Here is a 26,122-nt window from a genome sequence, read left to right as displayed (position 1 = left end):
AGAGGCCTCATTACCGGAGGTACTCAAAGCTGGGCTGGATGGGGCTTTGAGCAACCTGACCTAGTGCAAGAGGCCACTGATCGAGGCAGGGGGGATGGACTAGATTATCTTTAAGCGTCCCTTCCAACCCAAACCACTCTACGATTACGTGAAAGGAATTGCCTCCCAAGTCATTCTTGACTGACTACAATTAGCATTCTGGAAAGCCCTGCAAGCACTTGTTCATTATTTCTAGGGTAATTCTTAAAGCTGAAGCAGACCAAAGTTTTGTCAACAAAAGCCTTTCGGGAGACTACTGAAAGGAAAACCAAGCCAAACCAAAAAAAACAGAAACAGCAAGTGGCTATTACATCAGTTTTGTTAACAAAGTAACATTAACGTACTAGGAATTTCCACGTTCTTCACCCTCCACCTTTAAAAAGTCACCCAATTCTGTCAGTGTTCACCATTAGCATTCTTTAAAACTTTCACATGGACATCTGAGAAAAACATTTCAAGTCCCTGTCATCGAGGGAGAAGAGGAAAAAAAATAGGGATGAGGGGGGAAGAAGCACAGCCATTCCTTTCCTCGGTAAGGTGAGCAAAAAGCTCAGGCGCTCAGCAAGAACATTCTTTGAAAGATAAAACAGAAGAAACTGCAGGTTATTTAACCTCAGCTTGTCCTGGTTTCAGCTAATATAGAGTTAATTTTCCTCCTAGTAGCTGGTAGGGTGCTATGTTTTGGATTAGGCTGAGAAAAGTGTTGATAACATGCTGATGTTTTAATTGTTGCAGAGCAGTGTTTACACCAGGCCAAGGACTTTCCAGCTTCTCTTTCTGTCCTGCCAGTGGGCAGGCTGGGGGTGCAGCAGGAGCTGGGAGGGGATAGACCCAGGGCAGCTGACCCAAACGGGCCAAAGGGGTATTCCATACCACCTGGCGTCATGCTAAACAATATATAGGGGTGGCTAGCAGGACTGGGAGGACCAGCTGCTTGCGGATAGGCTGGGCATCGGTCAGCAGGTGGTGAGCAATTGCATTGCACATCACTTGTTTGTGCACATTATTATTAGTAGTACTATTATCATTATTATTATTATTTTCCTGTTTTTATAAGCTGTCTTTATCTCAACCCACAGGCTTCACTTTCCCATTTCTCTCCCCCATCCCAGAGAGGGAGAGGGGAGGACAAGCCAACGGCTATGTGGTGCTTAGCTGCCAGCTACGTTAAACCACAACATGGCTATAGAGTCACATGTATTTGTGCCTGCTCATTTATTCATCTGCCAGTTTATTTTGCTACAGACCGTAGAAACTGCAAGGTTACCACCTTTTGTAACCGATGGGATCTTCGGTAGGAATAGCTGTCTAAAAGAGCCAACAAAATCCCCTTCATCGACAGCCATTTGAACTTTCGTCGTCTAAAAATAGTCCTACAAACATTCCCCGGGATGCTCAACTTCAGCATCTTTTCATTCAACTTGAGGCAGAACAAGCCCTTACCCTGAACATCTTCATCTGGCTCTCCTCTGCTAGCAGAGTAGTACTCTGATAATGACCACTACGTGCTGCAGCCTACTCGCTTACGTGTATTTACTGCAATCTGGTTCGATACGCTCACAGAGAAACCAATGAAAAATCCGCCCTTTCTTTCAGAAAAAAAATAATAATAACTACGACACGGTAAGGAAAAAAAGCTGAACATGCGGTCCTTTACCAAAGGGCAGATCCAACATCAGCACAAGGAGTTTTTGGTCATGTGAGCAATCACCTACACCAGCCATCAGGACAAGCCAAACGCACGCACATGAGACTCCATTTAAAAAACATGTAAAGTTCCTTTATAGCTTATGGAAGTAACAACCTACATCTTAGATGCAGTTAGACTGCATCGGTTTAGGGACTGCCTCCTTCCAAAAAAAAAAAAATCCTCCAATCTGTTCATCCGTTCACAGTTCTGCAAATTCAATTAGGCCTTTGAGCCTGAGGTGCAGGAAAATTACTAGAGCACACCTGGATTTCACCCGGAGGTCGCTACGACTTACCCGGACAGCTGGGACAGACGGGCTGCTCTTTCTCCTGGGAAACCTGCGACTGCAGCACGCCAGCTGCAGCTTTCCTCCCTTCAGCTGCTGCGCCACCTTCGCTCGGCGACAAACCCCGCGGGGGTCCCAGCGGCGGGGAGCTGCTTCTGCCCTGGTGAGCCGCAGGGAAAGGAGAGAGCCGGCCGTCAGCACGCGGGGGGAGGAAAACCTCCGAGGCGCAGCCCGACGATCGAGCGCAGCGAGGACCCGCGCCCGGCCGCCGCAGCCCCCACCCCTCCCGGCCCGACGCTCCGGGGAAGCGCCCCCGAAGGCTCTCGCTCGCCTCACCGCCGGCAGCCGCGCTCGCAGCCAGCGGCAACCTGCGCCTCCCGGCGCGCACGGCCCGGCCCCGGCCCCGGCCCCGGCTCGGGGAAAGACCGGCCGCGCATCACAGAACTACAGCTCCCAGCATGCCGCGGGACGGAGCAGTCCATCCGACCCAGAGGGGAGTCGGCCAAGCGCACGCAGCCGCCCCCCCCCGCGCCGCTTCGCCCCCCTCTCCCCCAGCCCTCCGAAGCCCCGCGCAGTGCAGACCCCGCCGCACGCCCGGCCCGCTCCGCTCCGCTCCGGCGCCGCCCCCGCCCCGCACAAGGGCCGTTTCCGCAGAAGCTGCCGACCGCGTGGCGCCCCAACCGCCCGCCGCCTCGTTCCCGCCCGGCCCGGCCCGGCCCGGGGCGGCACCGACCACCAACCTCGTTGCGGCACCGCGCCTCGGCGGCCCGGCCCGAGCTGAGCCCAGCGCGGCCCGGCCCGACATCTTCTGCCCATAGCGCCGGCAAGCCCTGCACGGCACCTCCGCCCTGCGTTCCTCCGAGCCAATCACGGAGCGCTTCCGCCCTGAGTTAAGGCTAGCCGTGACGCCACTTCCGCCCTCACGGTCCAGCCAATCACGGCGCCGCTTCCCTGTGGGAAGGCGACCCTGAGGCTGCCCCTGTGATGCCTTTTTTTTATTTATTTATTTATTTATTTTTAAAGAAGGCGCGGGTGTTCTTGGTCCTCCCTCGTCAAGTATATCTGCGAGAAACGTCTCAAATAATTTTCTTGACACACGATCTTCTCTGAGGCTATTTTATTCGCGGTTGCAGTGGCGGGCGTCCTGCCGATCAGGAGCGCATTGCAGTAAGCACAGCATCAACTTTTATTCCCTATTCCCCGACACCTGATCCCCTCCCCTGTGTCCTCATTGGCCGAGTACTACAGGTTCACAAGCTACTCGACGCTCCTCTATACCATGTATGTACAATTTTACTTCTTTTTCAACCCTTTAATTGCTCCCTTCTTATTTCCTTTTTTTTTTTTTTCCCTTTCTTATGTTTCAGGAACCTGTGATCTTTGTTTTACCGTTCCCATGCTGCTCAGCCTGTTTTTCCTCAAGCTTCTGCCTTATTTCGGAACAGTGAGGCCGCCTACTGTCCGCTTACCCACGTAGCGTTTCTCCTTATTATGACTGCACAGCTACCTCGGAATACAGAAAATTAGTTCTCTACTGCAAAAACACAACTTAGTTTCTCACAGTTCCCTCCTCTCCTTTCCTTACTCCTACTGTTGTTTTTGCACCTCTTCACGTACCGCGCTCTTGAGTTTCTCCAACGTTAAGGCGCAATAGTCTTCTTCGGATGTCACAGGGGATGGTAGGCGTACAATGCCATTATTTTTACAATACCAACAAATAGTGGTTTGAGCCAATTCTGTTCAGGTAACCACGAGGTTAGTTTCTCCCAAATGTTTCTAAATGCCCAGGAACTGTCATCTTGAGCTACTCTATGTAGGATCTTTCCTCCCCACGCCCCCCCAGTATACTTTTTTCCCCCCAAATATCAGTCAAATCCGTCCCATTTGATCTACATCTATACAGCAACTAGCATTAATTACAGTGCACGCTCCTCCTTATGAGGTTATTAATGAATCGAATACTATTCGATTCTACAGTCCTATTTTTGCAAACTTATCAAACTTATTTTCTAGTTCTTCAGTTATAGCGGAGATATTTACAATAGCTTTTTCTAATTCACCCACCCCTAACCAAGGTAAAAACCACCTTGCAAAGCTGTGAAATACTAGAGAATTTTACTAGAGAATTGTCTAGAGTCCGCTTAATCCTGCGTGTGGTCTCAAGGGGCCTTTGGCTTTGTGGGTCTTCAATAATAGTTACGTTTGGAATTATTGCCTCCAGGGTGCAAGCTCCCTTCCATCCCAGGGGCAACACCTTCCTGGCTTTATTGCCACGTAGCCAGTACCACCTCTCGCCATTTGGGACAGGCCATCCAGTTGCAGGATTCTCACGTTGCATCTGGCGTGCGCTATGTATATTGGCGTTCCTGTGGCTACCATATTTGGTGCAGTGTGGATTATTCCCTGCGTGGATAATTCCACACCCAGGGTCAGTACTATCGCCCCCTGAGTTTCTATCAATGTTGTTTAAAAGGCACCTTCGATAACGCGGTATATTGTAGCCAGGATTACGCGCAGGGAGTGTGAGAAACACTCCGTAGCCAGTAGCTTAGGCTCAGGCGAGGGTCTCAGTGAAGTAGTAATTTATTCGCGATCGCAATGGCACGCGTCCCACAAGCAGGAGCGCGCCTACTAGTCACACAGTACGGTTTATGTACTTTCTTTCTCGACGACCGGGACCCTCCCCTGTTTCCCCATTGACTGGGTATTCCGGGTTCACAACCTATCCGACGCTTCACAGACACTACGTGGCCTTCAGTTGCCGGCCTGTTCAATTTCAAATTTCTTTTCACTTTTTTACTGTTTGAAGTGGTAATGTTTCTTCACTGATCTGACTTGACACCGTGATTTTCATCTAGCTGCTCTGAGGAGTCCGGTTGTCTGCATTTTACAAGGTTGTCCGTTAAGCTTTCTTATCACTGCGAGCCTCAACACTGCATTCCTTCCCTCTAAACAACGTAACTCTGCAAAAACAACATTTTTATTCCCACAATTCCCCCCTTTTCTTCTTTATAAATTGTTGATTTGTATAAAATGTATAAATTGTTGATTTTTGCAAAACTTTTCTCTGCGGTGTAATTTGGTAGATCTCTTCCTCTTCTTCACCTTCTTTGCTTTCCATCCCCTCTAATATCATCACCTTACGTGAGTAAGGTGGTGGCTCCACGGTCATGTCTTTCGATAGCGCAGTTTCAGTGAACCACTGTACTAGTCCTTTTACACAGGGGATAATGCAACAACCAAGGGTCGTCAAAACTCCTGCTACTACGATCAAGGATGCAGATACGCACGCCAGGACCCCTTTCCATTTACCAAACCAAAACTCCGAACATCCCGCGAAGCAGCAGACGGTTCCTAATTACTCTGCCAATTCACTCCACTTACACAGCGCCACCCTCCAAACTACTACTGCTGGGCATTAAAGTGCAACAAACTGACGGTCATCCTCACACACACACACCCCCTCCCGCGCCCACCACCCCAACCTAACGGCCGCTGCTCCACCGCTCGTCCCCGCCCTCCCGGGGCTCAACCCGCCGCCCTCGCCCACTCTCGGGCGCTCCGGTCGCAGCCGCGACCCCCGAGCGCCCCGCCGCCGCGGCCTCCCAGCGGCCCCTTCGGGCCCCCGCGCGCCCGATTCGCTCGGCCCCGCGCGAAATTTGCATGCCCCGCCCCCGGCACCGCCTCTCCCTCCCCGCGGCTCGCCGGCCGCCTGCCCCGCCCACCGAGCCCCTGCGCCCGACCTCCGCTCCGCGCTGATTGGCGCAGCTCGGCCACCTCTGGGCGTTCGCCCCGCCCCTTCGCCCGCCCTCCCTCCCCTCCCCTCCGGCGTGATTTGCATGCCCCGCCCATCTCCCCGGAGCCGCGCCGCCGCCTCATTGGCCGGGGCCCCGAGCCGCCCGCCCCGGCGGCACCGAGCAGCGCCGCGGGACCTGCGCGCGGCCAGCCGGGCCGGGCCGGGCCGGGGGGCTCTCGCCGGCAAGGAAGGCCCGGCAGAAGGCTGCCGCCGGCGGGGGTCCTCCGACCCTCCGTTCAGCGCCTGCGGACGCCTCCGGAGCGAGGCACGGGGCCGCGGGGCTCGGCCCGGCGCGGCGACCGGGGGAGCGGAGCCGCCGCACGAGGAGGGGCTGCGAGCGCTGAGCGCGCTCGAGCCGGAGGGGAGACGCTTTGTCTGCTCCGGGAGCCGGGAGGAGACGCGACCGGGACGGCGACCCGAGCTGGCCGCGAAGGGGTGTCCGGAACCGGGAAGGACGGCCGGGGGGCGGCTGCTGCTCAGGAACCGGCCGGGCAACCGGACACGCGTGCGGTGAGCACTTGCAGCGTGCGGCGGTAGCTTTGCGTGTGCGTACACGTTGTTGTCGTTACTTTCTCTTAATTTGCTGTCCTATTAAACTCTTTATCTCAACCCGCACGCTTTTCCCACCCCACCCCACCCCACCCCCTATTCTCTCGCCTTTCCCGGAGGGGGGGGACTGAGGCAGCGAGGAAACGGCTGCGCGGCGCTGAGCCGTGCGGCAGGTTGAAGCTCGGCAGCCGGAGAGGCTCCCGCTGCCCCGGCATCGCGGCCAGACCCCGTCGCCTTCCCCTCCCCCGACAGCTGAAGCTGTTATGTGTTATGTAGCCCCGCTACATAACCTGCTCCCGTAAAGCTGGCAAGCGCCGTGTGCTCGGGGTGCACGCTACTCCGTGCCCGGGGCGGCACCGACCACCAACTTCGTTGCGGCAGCGCGCCTCGGCGCCCCGACCCGGCCGCTGCCGCCCACAGTGCCGGCAAGCCCTGCACGGCACCTCCGCCCTGGGTTCCTCCGAGCCAATCACGGAGCGTTTCCGCGTTGAGTGAAGGCTAGCCGTGACGCCACTTCCGTCCTGGGTTCCCAGCCAATCATGGAATGCTCCTGCCCTCAATGACGGCTCGCTCGGACACCGCATCCGCCCTCACGGTCCAGCCAATCACGGAGCCGTTTTGGCCCTCGGTGAGGGCACGCCCTGACGTCACTTACGCCTCCGGTTCCCTCCCACGTAATGGGTCTAAAGGCAGTTTGTTTCCTTAAAGCGCGGCTGTGCTTCAGAACGATTGCATTTCTTGAAATCTATAGGAAGCAGTCCTTGAAATATGATCTCGGAACCTCGCCTTTTAAGAATCAGAGGCAAACGTGCTATTTGTATATGCTCCTTAGAAGCTAAACTGTCAGTCTGCAATTGTTTTACCTTTACTGCAACTCAGGACCGCACTCAGAGCGCTGACTCAATGCCGTGTGTGCTGTCTCCAGCTAGCTGTCAGGCACACACTGCTCCACGGAGAAGTCAACTTTCCTCTGAAATTGCTTACCCAAACCAGTATGAGACGCAATAGGAAACTACGGAGGAAGCAACCTCTCCTCTGCACTCAGAGTCCGTCCTGCCGTCAGCTACAGCATGGGACAGAAACCGTATTATTCAGATGCGGAGGTATCAAAGATGATCCTCTGAAGTCGCATCGGAGAACTTGAGGCTGGGGGCTGGCAGGAAGAAAAGTAACTAACAAGACAAGCCATCCTAAGTCTGTAAAAAAAAATAGAAAAAAAGGAAAAAATAGAAAAAGGTTGGGGGGTGGGGGTGGGAAGCCAGTAAGAATCAGCCTGATAAAAGGTTTACAAATGAGATGAAGAAGAAGAGGAGAAGGGGAGAGATTGTCTATGCAAGGCAAGAGACCCAGGAGGCAAAGGCTGAAGTCTAGGAAGGCAGACTAGAATGTGACGAGGAAACATACTGGCTTTCTATGAAGAAAGCTAGCAGTAAGGAAGCTAGCAGCAAGGAAATAATAATGGCAGACGAGGGAGACTAGTGCCTTTTCCTTTCACGTGAACATACTCCCTTCACTAGAGCATACTCCCCTTCAGTATGAAACGAGGACCAACGCTCACAAAATTCAGTTATAAAATAGGAAGCTGCCCTTTGGCAGTCTCTTTCTAAGTGCCCATACCCATCACTTGCTCCTCAAACACTTGCTCATATGTTAGAGAAATGCTCAATCCGTCTTGCTAAAAATACTAGCAGTGAGAGCCTAGACTCATCGCTCCACAAGCGAGTGAAAGCAATCATTCTGCCTCAGTGCAAACATGCAGTATCAGTATGGGACAGACCACTCACAGCCTAGAGCTTCTACTTTCTGTGCTTATTTTTTTAGCATATATTCTTAACAGTTGCGATTTGTTATTAACAATCTATATTAAACATTTGATGTTTAATGGTAGCCTGCAACTCAGCTGCATTCGGCATGGACAGGAAAGCGCTCATTGGTAGGAACCTCATAAATTGCAAGTTAAGCAGGGAACCTACGTTATAAGACACGTGCAGAAACCGCAGCACCTGAATGTAAGCTAACTCCTTCTCTACGCTGGGTATCAAAAACCAACCCTGCATAACTCTCGACATTGCAGAAGCAAGTCCCAAGAATGTGCCCGTAGAAAAAAAAAACTGGGATGGCAACAGAATTCATTTCAGAAGAGTCTTTTGAGGCAAGACTTCTTGCAGCCTTCCAATAACTCACCAACAGAAATACGCTTTTGTTATCAAAGATCTCTCTGCATTACAGTTTGTGACGTGCCAGTTTCACACATTTTCTAACCCAAGACCAGCTTCTCGATGCACCACTCGAACACAAAAGAACGGATTTAGTCTATGCTGCCTGAACTGTACTTTCCTCGGTCAGAAGGTAATATGGTTCGTTCTGGAAAGCATCATTTTTAAGTAACAACCTTCCCCACAGGGGCCAAACATTACGTTAACCAGCCCAGGAGATACTCATGCTATTTCATACATGACGATAACAGGGAAGATACTTGCTATATTCAATTTCTAAAGCGAGCCTCCTTTGGCAAAAGAAAACGCTATTTATTTATTTATTTAGATTTTTATTTTTTTTAAACAATGCTGTGGGTTGCTGTTTTCAAAGGCCTCTCTGTCTTCTCTGATGAAGACATCTCTCATGTAATTATGGAAGCTGCAGCTGTTTCCATTGACAAGCTCTCAAAGTCCTGGGCTCACTAACCTGTGACAGCCATAATATCCAATTGCAGGTGACGGAATACTCTAGTTCTGCTCATTTCCTTTGAGGCCCAGAAAAGCTCATGACAACAGGAGTACCATGAAAGGACCCATAATATTACCTTTATTTTCAGCTTCTTCTAAGTCCTTCTCGTTTGCCAAGAGAATTTCTTCTCTGTGATCAGGTAATAAGTCAGCAAGATGATAAATAATCTCCGCTCTCCGAAAGAGAAAAGCTTCTGAACTGCATCCTTATATGAAGTCCATGGTGTTTGACATCTGGCTCACTTCAGCTCATTTCTGCTGACACATCTTCTCACTGTCTTGACTCCCTGAATGCTTGGAGCCAGCTGATTTTTTCCAGGACCCATTTGTGTTATAAACCTGTATTTTAAGACTTGCCACGTGTTCCCAACCTTAAAGAGTGAGCACATACTGTTCTCTCACCTGCTCAGGCTGCAGAGCTGCCAGGGTCCTGCCACCAGCTCGAGACCTTTCACCCTGCTGCTCTGCTGGAGGGCCTGCCAAAACAAACAAACAAACAAACAAACAAAACACAACCACAAGACATGCAGACAAAGGTTACAGCCCATGTGGGAGGAAAGGAACGCTAACCTTTCATCTTCCAACTCCTTACTCAAAGCAGGAAAACAGGTACGGTCCTAATAGACATATCAAAGAAATTCACTGTATGCCAGAACAGGAAAATCTGTATCAGATACCAAAATGCTGCCACGGTCCCCGAGCACAGCCCTTTTCAAGGCATCACGGAGATTCAGCAAGATCATCCAGGTCATAGGGGACAAACAAGCTTGTATCAAAGCTGCACACAGCTTGTATCAAAAAGACTTGACAAAGAGCAAAAGAATAGAAGGACGGCTAAATCTCAGGGCGTAGGAGAAAACTGAAAACAGGGAGGCATCCTTTGAAAAAGTTTAGTTAGACAACTAACAAAAAGAGAAAAGATTGCAAAACAACACGGGAATGTACAAACAGCACTGGAAGCCAAAAGCGGCCTGAGTAACAGCTTGCAGAATAGCTGCTCTCTCCACGCCTCTCCCTGTGCACACTGAAGGGTTCTTACAGAAGAAAGGTTTTCTTTGTGGCATGGATATCAAAGAACCTGTCTCAAACTGAAACGATACAGAACAAGTTTTGAAACAGAAGCAGAAGTAACAAGTCAAAAGGCTCACGCAGCATTTCACTAAGGAGTTCTCAAGTAGCTCACGGATAAGCTACGTTTTCATTTTTAACTCTCTTGAAATTGTCTGTAGGACAGATGACTTGAAATGTGACTAATAGGCCCGGACTTCTATTTCAGAAGCGTCCTACAGAAATTGCCAGAGCAGGAATTCCCACGTTAAGGAAAATAACAGGAGTTAAGAAAAGAACTAGCGGACACTTGATTAAGAAGACTTAATTAAGGAGTGTTAAAACAGCTTTTTAAAGCGAGGTCATACTTTATAAAGTAGAGCGTATTTTCGTGTTCTTTGAAAAAGAGTGACACACGCGAGGAGATAAGAGTTCATTTTAAAAAGTTACCCGAGTATTTAAAGTGTGTTTTGGAAGACAGAAGACAAAAGAAAGAATGGGAGTAACCACGTTCCATGGTAGAGGAAGGGTCGCAGTAAGATTTCACCTTTACTTTTCCTGTTCACCATATTTGTAATTGTCTGAGACGTGGGGTTACAAGATGAAAAGCTTTATAGCTGATACAAATTTATTGCAGTAGGACAAAGTGAAAAGCTCTGATATCGCACTTTTTCCCAGAAAGGAACTTCTCGGAAAAGGAGCTAAGTTTCCTGGTGGACACCAACTTGAACACGAAACAGCAATGTGCCTTTGCTGCAAAAGCAGCTGAGGGTATCCTGGGTGGCATTAGGCAAAGTATTGCCAGCAGGTCAAGAAAGGCGATCCTCCCCCTCTGCTCAGGAACGGTGAGGCCGCACCTGGAGTGCTGGGCCTGGGCCTCCCAGTACAAGAGAGACCTGGACACACTGCAAAGAGTCCAACGGAGGGCCACGAGGATGGTAAGGGACTGAAGCACCTTTCCTATGAGGACAGGCTGGGAGAGCTGGGACCGTTCGGCCTGGAGAAGAGGAGGCTTGGAGGGGATCTCATCGATGTCTGTAAATACACGAAGGGAGGGTGGAAAGAAGACAAAGCCAGACTTTCCTAACTGGTACCCAAGGAACAAAAAAGGAGGCAACAGACACAGGCCGAAACATAGGATGTTCCCCTCCTGTGGTTTCCTGAACATCAGTAAATACTTTTTTGCTGTGAGGGTGACTGAGCACTAGCGTAGGCTGCCCAGGGAGGTCGTGGAGTCACAGTCTTTGTGAGGTTTCAAAACCTGTTTGGACGTGGTCCTGGAAAACCAGATCTGGGTGGCTCTGCTTGAGCAGGGGTGTTGGACTAGGTGACCTCTGGAGGTCCTTCCGACCTCAACCAGCCTGTGATTCCTTTGCAGCCGCTATGCAACCAAATAGCAAGTACAATTCAAAGCAGATAAACGTGAAGAAATGCAGAGGCAAAAGGGGAAATCAGGCCTTGGTACAGCACATAATCCTATGAAAACATCACCTCAATGCTCATCAGCATCGAAGAGCAACTTACACGTTTAAGCTTTTGGAAAAGGCCTAGGAAAGGCAACAAGAAACATCACCAGTCTAATCAAAACTCAAAGTTAGCCTTGCTATCTCATAAACTGAGGGTTCATTTGCATCTTGGATGCTACACAGAATTTTATTTTTGCCTATCTTAAAAAGGTCACAGTAGAATAAAAACAGTTTCAGCCAAGAGAAACAGGGATCGCCAAACTTTTGGAACAGTTTCTGTAGAAAAGGACTAAGAAAAAACCTTTCTCATGTGACAAAGAGACGATGAGGGAAAAGACAATGTCTCATATCATAGAAGTTGAACAGAGATCGATCACCCATGTTCTCTTTCCATACAGAAGGCGGGGGCATCAAAAGCTAGCAGGAAGCAAACTTCAACGCTCCTCCTGCCCACAAACACACACAAAATAAAGGAAGCAGTTCTCCACATAGTGCTAGCTCCAGAGTTTACGCAGAATACCTAGTTAAGGCTCGTGACTGCTGTGACCCACGGATGCTAAGTGTTTACATGGGTTCAAAGGATATGGCCGATTTTTACAAGAAACACATTAAGCGTTTTTATACTCAAAGGCATTGGCTTGTCTTAAAGTGCAAGTCACAAGTATCGCTCTATACTCGTTCCATTCTGCTAAGATCACTGATCTTTGGTCTGACTTTCTGCGGCCCTTGTTACATTGTCGCAGCAACACAGAGGCAGGAAAACATTCCTACATACGGTAACAAAAGACCGAGTCATTAAAAGAACTTACGACAAAAACCCAAACTACACACTATCTTAGTTCAGCCGTACATTCTATATGCACGCTTTCACCCTGAAATCTTCAATAATAGATGATAACCTCTAAGACTAAAAGCAATACAAATTCTACCTAGTTCTTTGAATGCAAGTCTGATGCAGCAAGTCATCAGCTGGAAGGAACCCGAGCAGAGGATTCAAGATGTTCTATTCCAACATTAAAAATTACCTTTCAAAAGCCGTTTGTCAAGCAGAGCGTAGTTTCCCATTTGTTGAACAGGCAGGCCTAGCCAAATTTCGACCCTAAACTTCCAGGAAATCTCTACAGCTCCCAATGTACATGTTACTTCCGTACTCACCTGCAGGTTTTACCTCTGAAAAAAAAGTTCCAACTTTCTTCCCTTCCACAACATCTGTGATGACATGACCCGAGATCTTTGGGTGGGTTCCACTTGCAATCACTGCAGAGGTGCCTCCTTGGAGGGCCCGCAGAGCTGCTTTCACCTGCGATGAAGGATAGAGCCAGTTCCCGAAAATGCACTTGTTATTTGAATCCCCATGCTCAACACGAATTCTTGCTCCACTTTGATCGCTTACGTTTCCCACCTGGGATTTGGTTCCAAATGTCACAGATTGTTGGTCTCCTGGGTAGGATATGTCAGTGAGCTTTGCATCATCGGATCCTGGAGGGCTGTCAAAGAGTCCTGAAATGAATAATAAAAAACTGTTAATGTTACATATCTTCTGTTCCAAAGCTCACCAGGGAAAAAGAACTAAAGCCTTTGAGGCTAAAAACCTGTATTCCACTCTACAGGATTCAAAACTTCCACTGAACCCTCCTTTTGTGGAACCGAAAGGATGAAACACTAACATGCAGGCTCAAGATGTGTAACTTCACCGGAATTGTAGCTAGTGTGAGGAAACAGAATATCCACATGCTGAATAGTATCACGTACGCTGGGAAGTACCCACACTTCAGTGAGGTTAGAGAGAAAACCGGAAAGAAGTTTCCAGCTTTTATACGGTTCAGAATCAGGGCTGACACACAAGAGTGCACAACTGAACAAAGGACCGTCCTCCTCACCTAAAATCTCAGATGATATTCCCGAATGCTGTGTTGTACACTGATAAACCGGGCAACTTAGAAATATGTATAAAGGCTAACTATTGAGTTCTGCAAAGAAAGGACACAAGACTATAGACACACACTTATTCATATTAAATAAATATTGTACTTTTATTTAACTATGTCCTGAGTTGAGCGATACTTCTGTTTACCTAACATGTAAACCCTAAACTCTACCGCCAAACTTCCCAGAAGTTCTATGCGAACAAACACGTCACAGATTAAAGCGCACAAGTGAAGAGTACCTGAACTCTTCCTTTACAGCTTGGGAAGGAAAGGACACTTCTTTCCATAAAGAAGATACCACAGCAAATGAATAAGCTGTGAGGAAATGGGAGCGGTGTTTTCGTTTGTTTTTTATTTTTATTTTTTTTAAGTTGTTTGGACTATCATTTTTGTTATTTTTTTTTCCTGAGGCAGTCATTTCAACTAGAATCAACCATGAAATCCATCTGAAACAGCTGGAAGAAACTGTGGTTATGAAAAGCCAACCTCCTTCCTTCTCGGGGCCTACAATATGGACCAAAGTCCAGAAGCCACCGAAGGAAACACGTCTGGAGATGATAAAAAGAGTACGTGATTTTGTTGATGTCCTGGTGTGAAACTGTACCTACCACCTTCCTCTTTCTAGAAAAGTACCTTCAGCATCAACAGGTGACAGACTTCACGGCAGCACAGCTCACAAGACTAGACCACTACCAGCCACACGTCTGGGAGACAGAAAAGCTAGCAAGCTCCAGGTATCTGGAAAGCAATATCCAGGACACGTAAAGTACCCATAAATCACTGAAAGACAGAATCCACTGCCAGAAGGAAGCAAACGATTGTAGAATAGCGTTCGGCTTATATGCAGGGAAAGACTTATGTATTTAGAATCAGGAGTGTTACTCGTGACTATATACAATTCCGAGGAGCTAGCAGAAGTACCGTAGTGTCCACACAGGGCGTGCCTTCCAATCCTTTTACCGGCTTTGTTGCCCTCCTCTGTACGCTTTCAGGGATCTTAACGTTCTTTTTATATTGTAGAGCCCAGAATCGCACACAATATTGAAGGAGAGGCTTCGCCAACGCTAAATACAGTGGGAGAATCACCTCTTTTGACCAGCTGGCTACGCTGTGTTTAATATATCCCAAAATGCTAGACGATAACCCGTGCTTCTGAATCCTTTAGCTATCTTCCCAGGGCCCTGAAATTTATTTTGATTGAACACAGACTTCTTGCTGCAACTTTGTTGGTACCCACGTGAAAGAGCAGGAGTAGGGAATAATCTGAAGTTTGAACTAAGCTCATAAGCTCGCTAGCAATGTCCCTGATCCAAGCCCCAGGCTGGTAGAAAAGCTCTCAGTAAAGATGGTCTGGTCTGCAGATGGGAGCCTCTGTTCCCTTCAGAAGGCAGTCACCTGTGACTATAACCTGGCACTATTTCTTCACAACACTGGCCTTGATCTCTCGATCACTCTGCAATTCCACGAAAGGAATTGCCTCCCAAGTCGTTCTTGACTGACCACAACTAGCGTTCCGGAAAGCCCTGCAATCACTTGTTCATTATTTCTAGGATAATTCTTAAAGCTGAAGCGGGACAAAGTTTTGTCCACAAAAGCCTTCGGGGAGACTTCTGAAAGGAAAACCAGGCCAAACCAAAAAACTAGGAACAGCAAGCGGCGTGTACGTCGGTTTTGCTAACAGAGTAACACTAACGTACTAGAAATTTCCACGTTCTTTGCCCTCTACCTTGAAAGTGTCACCCAATTCTGTCAGTGTTCACCATCAGCTTCTTTTTTTTTTTTTTTTTTAAATTTTCACATGGACATCTGAGAAAAACATTTTGAGTCCCCGTCATCGAGGGAGAAGAGGAGAGGAAAAAAAAAGAAAAAGAGAGGGGGGTGGGGAAGAAGCACAGCCATTCCTTTCCTCAGTAATGTGAGCAAAAAGCTCAGGCGCTCGGCAACAACAGAATTGTAGAATATCCTGAGTTGAAAGGGACCACCGAGGATCATCGTTAAGGATCACCGAGTCAAACAACGCGCTTTGAAAGACAAAACGCAGAAGAACCTGCACGTTATTTAATCTCAGCTGTAGAGTCACGTGTATTTGTACCCGCTCATTTCTTCACCTGCCAGTTTATTGTGCTACAGATGTTACAGAACACGCAAACTACAAGGTTACTACTACTTTTCGTAACCGATGCGATCTTTGGTAGGACTAGCTGTGTAAGAGAGCCACCAAAATCCCCTTCACGCCTGGATTTCACCCGGAGGTCGCTGCGACTTACCCGGACAGCTGGGACAGACGGGCTGCTCTTTCTCCTGGGAAACCTGCGACTGCAGCACGCCAGCTGCAGCTTTCCTCCCTTCAGCTGCTGCGCCACCTTCGCTCGGCGACAAACCCCGCGGGGGTCCCAGCGGCGGGGAGCTGCTTCTGCCCTGGTGAGCCGCAGGGAAAGGAGAGAGCCGGCCGTCAGCACGCGGGGGGAGGAAAACCTCCGAGGCGCAGCCCGACGATCGAGCGCAGCGAGGACCCGCGCCCGGCCGCCGCAGCCCCCACCCCTCCCGGCCCGACGCTCCGGGGAAGCGCCCCCGAAGGCTCTCGCTCGCCTCACCGCCGGCAGCCGCGCTCGCAGCCAGCGGCAACCTGCGCCTCCCGGCGCGCACGGCCCGGCCCCGGCCCCGGCCCCGGCTCGCGGAAAGACCGGCCGCGCACCACAGAACTACAGCTCCCAGCATGCCGCGGGACGGAGCAGTCCATCCGACGCAGAGGGGAGTCGGCCAAGCGTACACACCCCCCCCCCCCCCCCCCGCCGCACTCTCTGCGCCCGCCCGCCCGCCCCCCCCCCCCCGGGCCGCTTCGCCCCCCTCTCCCCCAGCCCTCCGAAGCCCCGCGCAGTGCAGACCCCGCCGCACGCCCGGCCCGCTCCGCTCCGCTCCGGCGCCGCCCCCGCCCCGCACAAGGGCCGTTTCCGCAGAAGCCGCCGACCGCGTGGCGCCCCAACCGCCCGCCGCCTCGTCCCCTTCCGGCCCGGCCCGGCCCGGGGCGGCACCGACCACCAACCTCGTTGCGGCACCGCGCCTCGGCGGCCCGGCCCGAGCTGAGCCCAGCGCGGCCCGGCCCGACATCTTCTGCCCATAGCGCCGGCAAGCCCTGCACGGCACCTCCGCCCTGCGTTCCTCCGAGCCAATCACGGAGCGCTTCCGCCCTGAGTTAAGGCTAGCCGTGACGCCACTTCCGCCCTCACGGTCCAGCCAATCACGGCGCCGCTTCCCTGTGGGAAGGCGACCCTGAGGCTGCCCCTGTGATGCCTTTTTTTTATTTTTTTATTTTATTTTTTTTTTAAAGAAGGGCGGGGTGTTCTTGGTCCTCCCTCGTCAAGTATATCTGCGAGAAACATCTCAAATAATTTTCTTGACACACGATCTTCTCTGAGGCTATTTTATTCGCGGTTGCAGTGGCGGGCGTCCTGCCGATCAGGAGCGCATTGCAGTAAGCACAGCATCAACTTTTATTCCCTATTCCCCGACGCCCGATCCCCTCCCCTGTGTCCTCACTGGCCGAGTACTGCAGGTTCACAAGCTGCTCGACGCTCCTCTATACCATGTATGTACAATTTTACTTCTTTTTCAACCCTTTAATTTCTCCCTTCTTACTTCCTTTTTTTTTTTTCCCCTTTCTTATGTTTCAGGAACCTGTGATCTTTGTTTTACCGTTCCCATGCTGCTCAGCCTGTTTTTCCTCAAGCTTCTGCCTTATTTCGGAACAGTGAGGCCGCCTACTGTCCGCTTACCCACGTAGCGTTTCTCCTCATTATGACTGCACAACTACCTCGGAATACAGAAAATTAGTTCTCTACTGCAAAAACACAACTTAGTTTCTCACAGTTCCCTCCTCTCCTTTCCTTACTCCTACTGTTGTTTTTGCACCTCTTCACGTACCGCGCTCTTGAGTTTCTCCAACGTTAAGGCGCAATAGTCTTCTTCGGATGTCACAGGGGATGGTAGGCGTACAATGCCATTATTTTTACAATACCAACAAATAGTGGTTTGAGCCAATTCTGTTCAGGTAACCACGAAGTTAGTTTCTCCCAAATGTTTCTAAATGCCCAGGAACTGTCATCTTGAGCTACTCTATGTAGGATCTTTCCCCCCCACGCCCCCCCCAGTATACTTTTTTTTCCCCCCAAATATCAGTCAAATTTGTCCCGTTTGATCTACATATATACAGCAACTAGCATTAATTACAGTGCACGCTCCTCCTTATGAGGTTATTAATGAATCGAATACTATTTGATTCTACAGTCCTACTTTTGCAAACTTATTTTCTAGTTCTTCAGTTATAGCGGAGATATTTACAATTGCTTTTTCTAATTCACCCACCCCTAACCAAGGTAAAAACCACCTTGCAAAGCTGTGAAATACTAGAGAATTTTACTAGAGAATTGTCTGGAGTCCGCTTAATCCTGCGTGTGGTCTCAAGGGGGCTTTGGCTTTGTGGGTCTTCAATAATAGTTACGTTTGGAATTATTGCCTCCAGGGTGCAAGCTCCCTTCCATCCCAGGGGCAACACCTTCCTGGCTTTATTGCCACGTAGCCAGTACCACCTCTCGCCATTTGGGACAGGCCATCCAGTTGCAGGATTCTCACGTTGCATCTGGCGTGCGCTATGTATATTGGCGTTCCTGTGGCTACCATATTTGGTGCAGCGTGGATTATTCCCTGCGTGGATAGTTCCACACCCAGGGTCAGTACTATCGCCCCCTGAGTTTCTATCAATGTTGTTTAAAAGGCACCTTCGATAACGCGGTATATTGTAGCCAGGATTACGCGCAGGGAGTGTGAGAAACACTCCGTAGCCAGTAGCTTAGGCTCAGGCGAGGATCTCAGTGAAGTAGTAATTTATTCGCGATCGCAATGGCACGCGTCCCACAAGCAGGAGCGCGCCTACTAGTCACACAGTACGGTTTATGTACTTTCTTTCTCGACGACCGGGACCCTCCCCTGTTTCCCCATTGACTGGGTATTCCGGGTTCACAACCTATCCGACGCTTCACAGACACTACGTGGCCTTCAGTTGCCGGCCTGTTCAATTTCAAATTTCTTTTCACTTTTTTACTGTTTGAAGTGGTAATGTTTCTTCACTGATCTGACTTGACACCGTGATTTTCACCTAGCTGCTCTGAGGAGTCCGGTTGTCTGCATTTTACAAGGTTGTCCGTTAAGCTTTCTTATCACTGCGAGCCTATCTCAACACCGCATTCCTTCCCTCTAAACAACGTAACTCTGCAAAAACAACATTTTTATTCCCACAATTCCCCCCTTTTCTTCTTTATAAATTGTTGATTTTTGCAAAACTTTTCTCTGCGGTGTAATTTGGTAGATCTCTTCCTCTTCTTCACCTTCTTTGCTTTCCATCCCCTCTAATATCATCACCTTACGTGAGTAAGGTGGTGGCTCCACGGTCATGTCTTTCGATAGCGCAGTTTCAGTGAACCACTGTACTAGTCCTTTTACACAGGGGATAATGCAACAACCAAGGGTCGTCAAAACTCCTGCTACTACGATCAAGGATGCAGATACGGACGCTAGGACCCCTTTCCATTTAACAAACCAAGATTCCGAACATCCTGTGATGGAAGTGCCTGTTCCTAATCATTCTGCCAATTCACTGGCAAGGGTGGTAAGCCCTTGCAACGCTCTAGTTACTGTGCCATCTGGGGCAGTATTGTTGGGTATAAAAGTGCAACAATGGTTGCTCAGTATCACACACACACACACACACACACCTCCTTTCTCCGCAATCAACATATCTAATCTATTCTGTTTTCCCAAGCCATTTTGCTGGTGGCATCTAGTTGTTCAGCGATTTCTCTTATCGCATCCCTTGTATGATTTATGAATATCTGCTGACTATAATAAATACTCTTATTGATTGTTACCCACCAGAACAGCGACTCAAACCCTGCAGCAATTTGATTCCTGGCTTTCTGTTCATCGGGAACTCCTCTAGGCACCCCAAGAGAATCTATGTACCCTCTATCATCAAATGATATTCCTAAGCCTCTTTTACTTCTTCTGGGTATTTGTGATGTTTCTCTTTCAAATGCCAGGGTGAAGGGTATAGCTAATTGAACAAGTGCAAAAATGCCTCCCGAATTAGATGGTAGGGTGGACCATAAGATCTTCCCTCCGCAGTACCACCACAGATCTGCCCTGGGGATCTCAAGTCTTGAGCAGTTTCCCATCAGGTCCTTGGTAGCATTCAAGGTCCTCGTGCACAAGGCAAATTCTCCCAGATGCCGGGTAGCGCTCACACCCTGCCCTGAGAGGCAAGCTGCATGGTCACCTTTAGCTGTAGAGAATGCAGGGGGAACCCTGATATTGCTATCACGCAAGGAAGGGAACAGCAAAGAGAGAGACCTACAGGCCTCATTTCCCCAGGCAGTCTTTTCTTGGTACAATGCAATCATACATCGCATTCCCTGGGAATCCCTGGTCCACCCCAATGGGAAGGGCACTATCCGGGCAGTCGGTCGTCCCGAGGCACAAGCATAGCAAGTGCTACGGTTGAGACTCTGGACAGCATATTTGACCCATTCTATCCAGGCATTCACATCCCCATACCCTGTTTCAATCTCAAATGTTTGAACTGCCACATTTCAAAGAGAGCCTCCTGTTTTCTCTCCTGATTTCTCCTTGAGTTTCTCCCTTTCTCTGATGGCAATAGAGGATCGTTTCCATACAGCTGTTCTCAATCTGGCTGTTGGGTCTCTCCCAGTTACTTGTTCTCTCTGCTCAGTTGTCATTTGGCATTTAAATCTCCACAAGCTAACACCTCACAAGCATCAAACATGACAGATTGTGGTACATAACCCTCTGTCACATTCACCCCTATTTTGACGGGGTATCCCATCTTACTATTATCTGGTCATGCCTTTTCCAAGTTGCCAATTGACCAAGCCCTTCTCTGAGGCCTACAGTCACTAGAAACAAAATTAATAGTTGATTTTTCCCGGTCATTATTTTTAACCCTTAGGTTTCCAAATAATTACCAATACAAAGAATAAGATATATGTACCCTACTACTAGAACAAAAACCCCTTGGGAGCACTTTGATTCACTATAGGCCAGTCCTTTCTCTCAATCACAAGTCACACTCATTAGTTACCTGTGAAAATAAAAGGTTAGTTTACAACTGTAAGCTTTTATCCTGCTCACAGTCTACTACGAGATTTTTCTCTTCGATTTCAACTTCCAACAAGTCTTCTGTAGGAACAGCTTCCCAGGTACTAGGGTCGACGGATGCCTTCACTCGAGTATAGTGAGTCCAGCCTTTTTGTGCAGTTCTTACGGCTGTTTCAGTGGTTAGTAGTACTTGGAATAGTCCTTCCCATTCAGGCCGGAGTTTTGATTCTTTCCAGGTCCGAATCAGGACCCAATTTCCTGGTTGATGGTGGAGAATGGGGAATTCCAAAGGTGGGGTTTGAGCCAACAACCCACGGGTCCTGAGAGATGACAAAGAAGAGGACAACCCCAGAATACAGTTCTTAGGAAACTTCTCTTGTTTCGAATTGTGGTATCTCATCCCTTCTGCCCAGATAGGGGAATCCGAACAGCATCTCATACGGTGAAATTCCTATATCGTTTCTTGGTGCTGTTTGAACCTGGAGGAGTGCTAAAGGTAATCATTCTACCCAAGGAAGTTGGGCTTCTAACACTAATTTAGTTAATTGCTTCTTTAACGTCTGGTTCATTCGCTCTACCTTCCCAGAAGAGGAGGGGTGCCAGGGGGTGTGAAAATTCCATTCAATCTCTAAGGCCTGCATTAGCCCTTGCAGTACTCGTGAAGCGAGATGACTTCCGTGACCTGAATCAATGTTTTCAACTATCCCATATCTAGGGACTATTTGCTCCGGTGATACCTTAGCCACCGTGTTCGCAGTGGCAGATACCGAGGGGAAAGCTTACACCCATCCGGTCAACTAGGACAAACAAGTACTTTAGTCTCCCTACTTTAGGTAACTCGGTAAAGTCTACCTGTATGCTTTGGAAAGGTCAAATCCCTGGCTCCCGTCCCCCTCTAGATGGGTTACGGATGACCTTTTTATTTACCTTTTGACATACGGTACATCCTCTGCATATTTGCTTCGCTACAGTGTATACTCCTACACAGACATACTTTCTTAGCACAACATCACACATTGCTTGCACCTCCCAGTGACTCTCTTGATGTAAAACAGTTAATATTTGCCTCATTGGTGCTTTATTCAGCATTTCTCTCCCATCAGGGAGTATACATTTTCCCTCAGACTTCGTGGTGCCTGATTCCTTAAAAAAAAAAAAATCTCTCAAAACTTTTTAATTCTTTCTTAATTTTCAACAATTCCCTGAATCCTCTCTGGATTTATTCTTTGTTTTCCCTCAGACATTAGATGCCTTAAATACCTGACTTCTCCTTCTACATATTGTAATTTCTTTTTCAATACTCCCAAGCCGAATAGCTTGTCGAATAGCTTGTCAGTAGCTTCCTTCACAACTCTTTTCTCCTGTCCTGACAATAAATGATCATCTACATATTTGTAACAGTAATACCTCCTCGGGAGGTTGTAATTGCTCCAAAATCTGTTCTAGAACTTGCCCAAATAAATTGGTGGCCCTGTAAACCCCTGAGGTAAAACTGTCCATCTGTATTGTTGCTTCCGCCCCCATTTCAGGGTCTTTCCAGTCAGAGGTGAATAGATCTTTGCTCTCAGGGCCTGAGAGCACTCCATTAATAACACTGTTATTCCAGTCTAACAATTTGCTATTTGAATGCCCAATTTCATCATCAAATCCCTTCCCAACAAGTTAGTCCCTGCCTTTGGTACATACAGTAATTGCCCAGTAATCATTTTATCCCCTACTCTCAGCCTGGTATCCCCCAAAAGTGGGGCTGTTATCCCAGCCCCTTCTACCCCCATCACTTTTAGGGTTTCATTAGTTAATTTAATCCCTGATACTTTACAAGCCAGTAATGATCTAGCTGCCCCAGTGTATTAGGTTCACATACCAAGGTTTGGGGGGGGAGAGGGGGGGTGGAACAGGCTGCCCCCCCCCCCCCATACTTGGGAAACTGACCAAACACCACAGCAAATATACCAAAACTTCTAGACTGTTACTTAGATAATGCCTTCATCCTCTTTCCCTGCTCATTCAACTTCAAACAGCTCTGTCAAACACTACATACCCCACCTTTAACACCTTCAATAACCCTTTTTAACACTTCTATCTTTCTCCAGCCTGTACTTTCCCATTTTCCTTCTCTCCTCCTTCTTCCACTCCGGATATTCCTATTTGAAATGGCCAGCCTGGCCACACTTCAAAGCCTGTCTTTCCTTGCCTGCTATTCCTTCATCTCTCTTCCTCTCCTTTCCATCCTGGCCCTGACTCCCCCAGACGATTTTCTTCCTCTCTCTCCAACCCTCTGCCTCACTACCTGCTACGCTGTCAATACCATTAGTTTCGCTCTCTGCTTTTCCTTCTCATCTCCCCTCCCGATATACACCTCCAGGGCCTCCCGCAGGAGGGCCCCCCACAGTGACATCATCACAAAATGAACTTTCAAGAGACCTTGGGATACCAGGTCCTTGGGATTCATCCACGAGTACTTTCCCATTCTGACCCCAAATCTCTCATATGATTTCTGTGTTGTGCATTATTATTATTCCAGCCAGGATCAGCAAGGATCCTACTAGTTGTTACCTCACAAAGAAGGACGTACCTATCTCTACTTGGAAACGCATCAGTCCATAGACTCTGACCCACCTAAAGACCCCTGCAACTGACTGAAGCAAAAACAAAGCACTTACCCCAAACTGCAGCCCAGGCAGAATGAGCTCTCTGATGGGATGCCTGTGACTCAATTACCATTAGGCCCTGCCTGGAACCCAAAGCCAATCACCTGGGAAAGGGGAGGGGCAAAGCACAAGAAAGTAGAAAGCAGAAAGAGAGCAGGAGAAGCAGCAGCTGTTTTTCTTTTCCTTTATTTTTTTCTAGCTTATCTGAACAGCATGCAGAGTGCAGACCGGAGAACTGGCGTCTCTCTAGAAGCAACAATACCAATGCTTTTGCTTCAGCTTTGAATATTGAAATGACAATATGAGAAAGCAAGTTACTGAAGCTAACGGGAATTAGCTCAACTTTTCTTCTGCACAGGAAGAAAAATCTAGCAGCATAACAGATTACACCCCAAAACCAAAATCAATGTACTAACATCACTAGCAGGAAAAAATGTAGTAAATGATGTAGTAACACCACTCGAGGCCCCGCGGCGCCTGCAGTACCCACTTTTGGCCACCAGGCGGAGGCAGAGGGCGCCAGGGGGCGCCACCGCGCATGCGCGGCCCCGCGGCGCCTGCAGTACCCACTTTTGGCCACCAGGCGGCGGCAGAGGGCGCCAGGGGGCGCCAACGCGCATGCGCAGCCCCGCGGCGCCTGCAGTACCCACTTTTGGCCACCAGGCGGAGGCAGAGGGCGCCAGGGGGCGCCACCGCGCATGCGCGGCCCCGGGGCGCCTGCAGTACCCTCTTTTGGCCACCAGGCGGCGGCAGAGGGCGCCAGGGGGCGCCACCGCGCATGCGCGGCCCCGGGGCGCCTGCAGTACCCTCTTTTGGCCACCAGGCGGCGGCAGAGGGCGCCAGGGGGCGCCACCGCGCATGCGCGGCCCCACGGCGCCTGCAGTACCCTCTTTTGGCCACCAGGCGGCGGAAGAGGGCGCCAGGGGGCGCCACCGCGCATGCGCGGCCCCGCGGCGCCTGCAGTACCCACTTTTGGCCACCAGGCGGCGGAAGAGGGCGCCAGGGGGCGCCACCGCGCATGCGCGGCCCCGGGGCGCCTGCAGTACCCCCTTTTGGCCACCAGGCGGCGGCAGAGGGCGCCAGGGGGCGCCACCGCGCATGCGCGGCCCCGCGCCGCCTGCAGTACCCTGTTTTGGCCACCAGGCGGCGGCAGAGGGCGCCAGGGGGCGCCACCGCGCATGCGCGGCCCCGGGGCGCCTGCAGTACCCTCTTTTGGCCACCAGGCGGCGGCAGAGGGCGCCAGGGGGCGCCACCGCGCATGCGCGGCCCCGCGGCGCCTGCCGTACCCTCTTTTGGCCACCAAGCGGCGGCAGAGGGCGCCAGGGGGCGCCACCGCGCATGCGCGGCCCCGCGGCGCCTGCAGTACCCTCTTTTGGCCACCAGGCGGCGGCAGAGGGCGCCAGGGGGCGCCACCGCGCATGCGCGGCCCCGCGGCGCCTGCAGTACCCTCTTTTGGCCACCAGGCGGCGGCAGAGGGCGCCAGGGGCGCCACCGCACATGCGCGGCCCCGCGGCGCCTGCAGTACCCACTTTTGGCCACCAGGCGGCGGCAGAGGGCGCCAGGGGGCGCCACCGCGCATGCGCGGCCCCGCGCCGCCTGCAGTACCCTCTTTTGGCGACCAGGCGGCGGCAGAGGGCGCCAGGGGGCGCCACCGCGCATGCGCGGCCCCGGGGCGCCTGCAGTACCCTCTTTTGGCCACCAGGCGGCGGCAGAGGGCGCCAGGGGGCGCCACCGCGCATGCGCGGCCCCGCGGCGCCTGCAGTACCCACTTTTGGCCACCAGGAGGCGGCAGAGGGCGCCACAGCGTATGCGCGGTCCCGACACGCCTGCAGTACCCACTTTTGGCCACCAGGCGGCGGCAGAGGGCGCCACCGCGCATGCGCGGCCCCGCGGCGCCTGCAGTACCCACTTTTGGCCACCAGGCGGCGGCAGAGGGCGCCAGGGGCGCCACCGCGCATGCGCGGCCCCGCGGCGCCTGCAGTACCCACTTTTGGCCACCAGGCGGCGGCAGAGGGCGCCACAGCGTATGCGCGGTCCCGAGACGCCTGCAGTACCCACTTTTGGCCAACGGGTGGCGCAGGTGGCGCCACAGCGTATGCGGTGCCCCGAGGCGCCTGCAGTACCCACTTTTCGCCACCAGGCGGCGGCAGAGGGCCCCAGGGGGCGCCACAGGGTATGGGCTGACCCAAGGCGCCTGCAGTACCGGATTTTCACCAGCAGGTGGCGGAAGGGGGCATTCAAAGGCACCACCCCGCATGCGTGGCCCCGCCGCCTGCAGTACCCGCTTCTCGCCGGCACGATGCATCCCGAGGGCAGCAGGGACGGCTTCCCAGACCATTTTCCCAGAGAAAGCACAAAGAAAAACAGCAGAAATTTGCACCCCACGCCGCCTCAGGGAGGAAATGTCTGCCTTGAGCAACGTGCCGCTCACGGCTGGGAAGCTGAGCAGCGGCAAGCTGAAACAGTACATTTTTTATCGGGACAAAAAAGGCAGGGAGATAATAACAACGAACCCAACGTGGGCAACGGGATGCTCTGAGCCCAATGACCACAACTCCCGGCTTGCTGGGGGAATGGGGCTCCTGGCACCTTGACACTGCAGACAGCACAGAGCCAGCCCCAGGCTTCCCCACCTGCAGCCCAGCACCCGCGGACCTGTGCCTGCCACCCCGTGCCACCCCCGCCTGGGCTTTCCCTGCCCCAGCCGCCAATGCCCCGGGACCCGGCCTCCACAACGCCATCCCCTGCCCTGGGGGTCCTGCCGGGAACCCCCAGCC

General features: G+C 51.0%; 1 protein-coding gene and 1 long non-coding RNA gene across 43 annotated transcripts in view; one reads left to right on the top strand and one right to left on the bottom strand.

Annotated features, from left to right (window-relative positions):
- LOC308184692 (uncharacterized protein) overlaps window positions 1-25,682 on the bottom strand; it is a 52,163-nt gene extending 26,481 nt beyond the window's left edge. For 26 of the 42 annotated variants that reach the window (XR_013942821.1, XR_013942833.1, XR_013942834.1 and 23 more), the window contains exons 1-2: window positions 2,756-2,929; window positions 2,025-2,175 (exon numbers count right to left, since the gene is read on the bottom strand). Coding sequence is in view for 5 of the 42 variants with exons in the window: in XM_080572009.1 (XP_080428135.1) it covers window positions 23,749-25,650 (1,902 nt within the window). In the remaining 37 variants the exon portion in view is untranslated. The other 16 variants (XM_080572009.1, XM_080572010.1, XM_080572011.1 and 13 more) reach the window with 11 other exon arrangements.
- LOC308184702 lies at window positions 5,850-19,469 on the top strand. Its single transcript, XR_013942881.1, has 2 exons — window positions 5,850-6,356; window positions 17,199-19,469. It is a non-coding gene; the product is annotated as an uncharacterized lncRNA (long non-coding RNA).
- Window positions 25,683-26,122: the final 440 nt, after the last annotated feature.

This window comes from Anser brachyrhynchus (genome assembly GCF_964034855.1).
Source record: "Anser brachyrhynchus genome assembly, chromosome: W".
Lineage (NCBI taxonomy): Eukaryota > Metazoa > Chordata > Aves > Anseriformes > Anatidae > Anser > Anser brachyrhynchus.
This window is presented reverse-complemented; position numbering and strand designations above follow the sequence as displayed.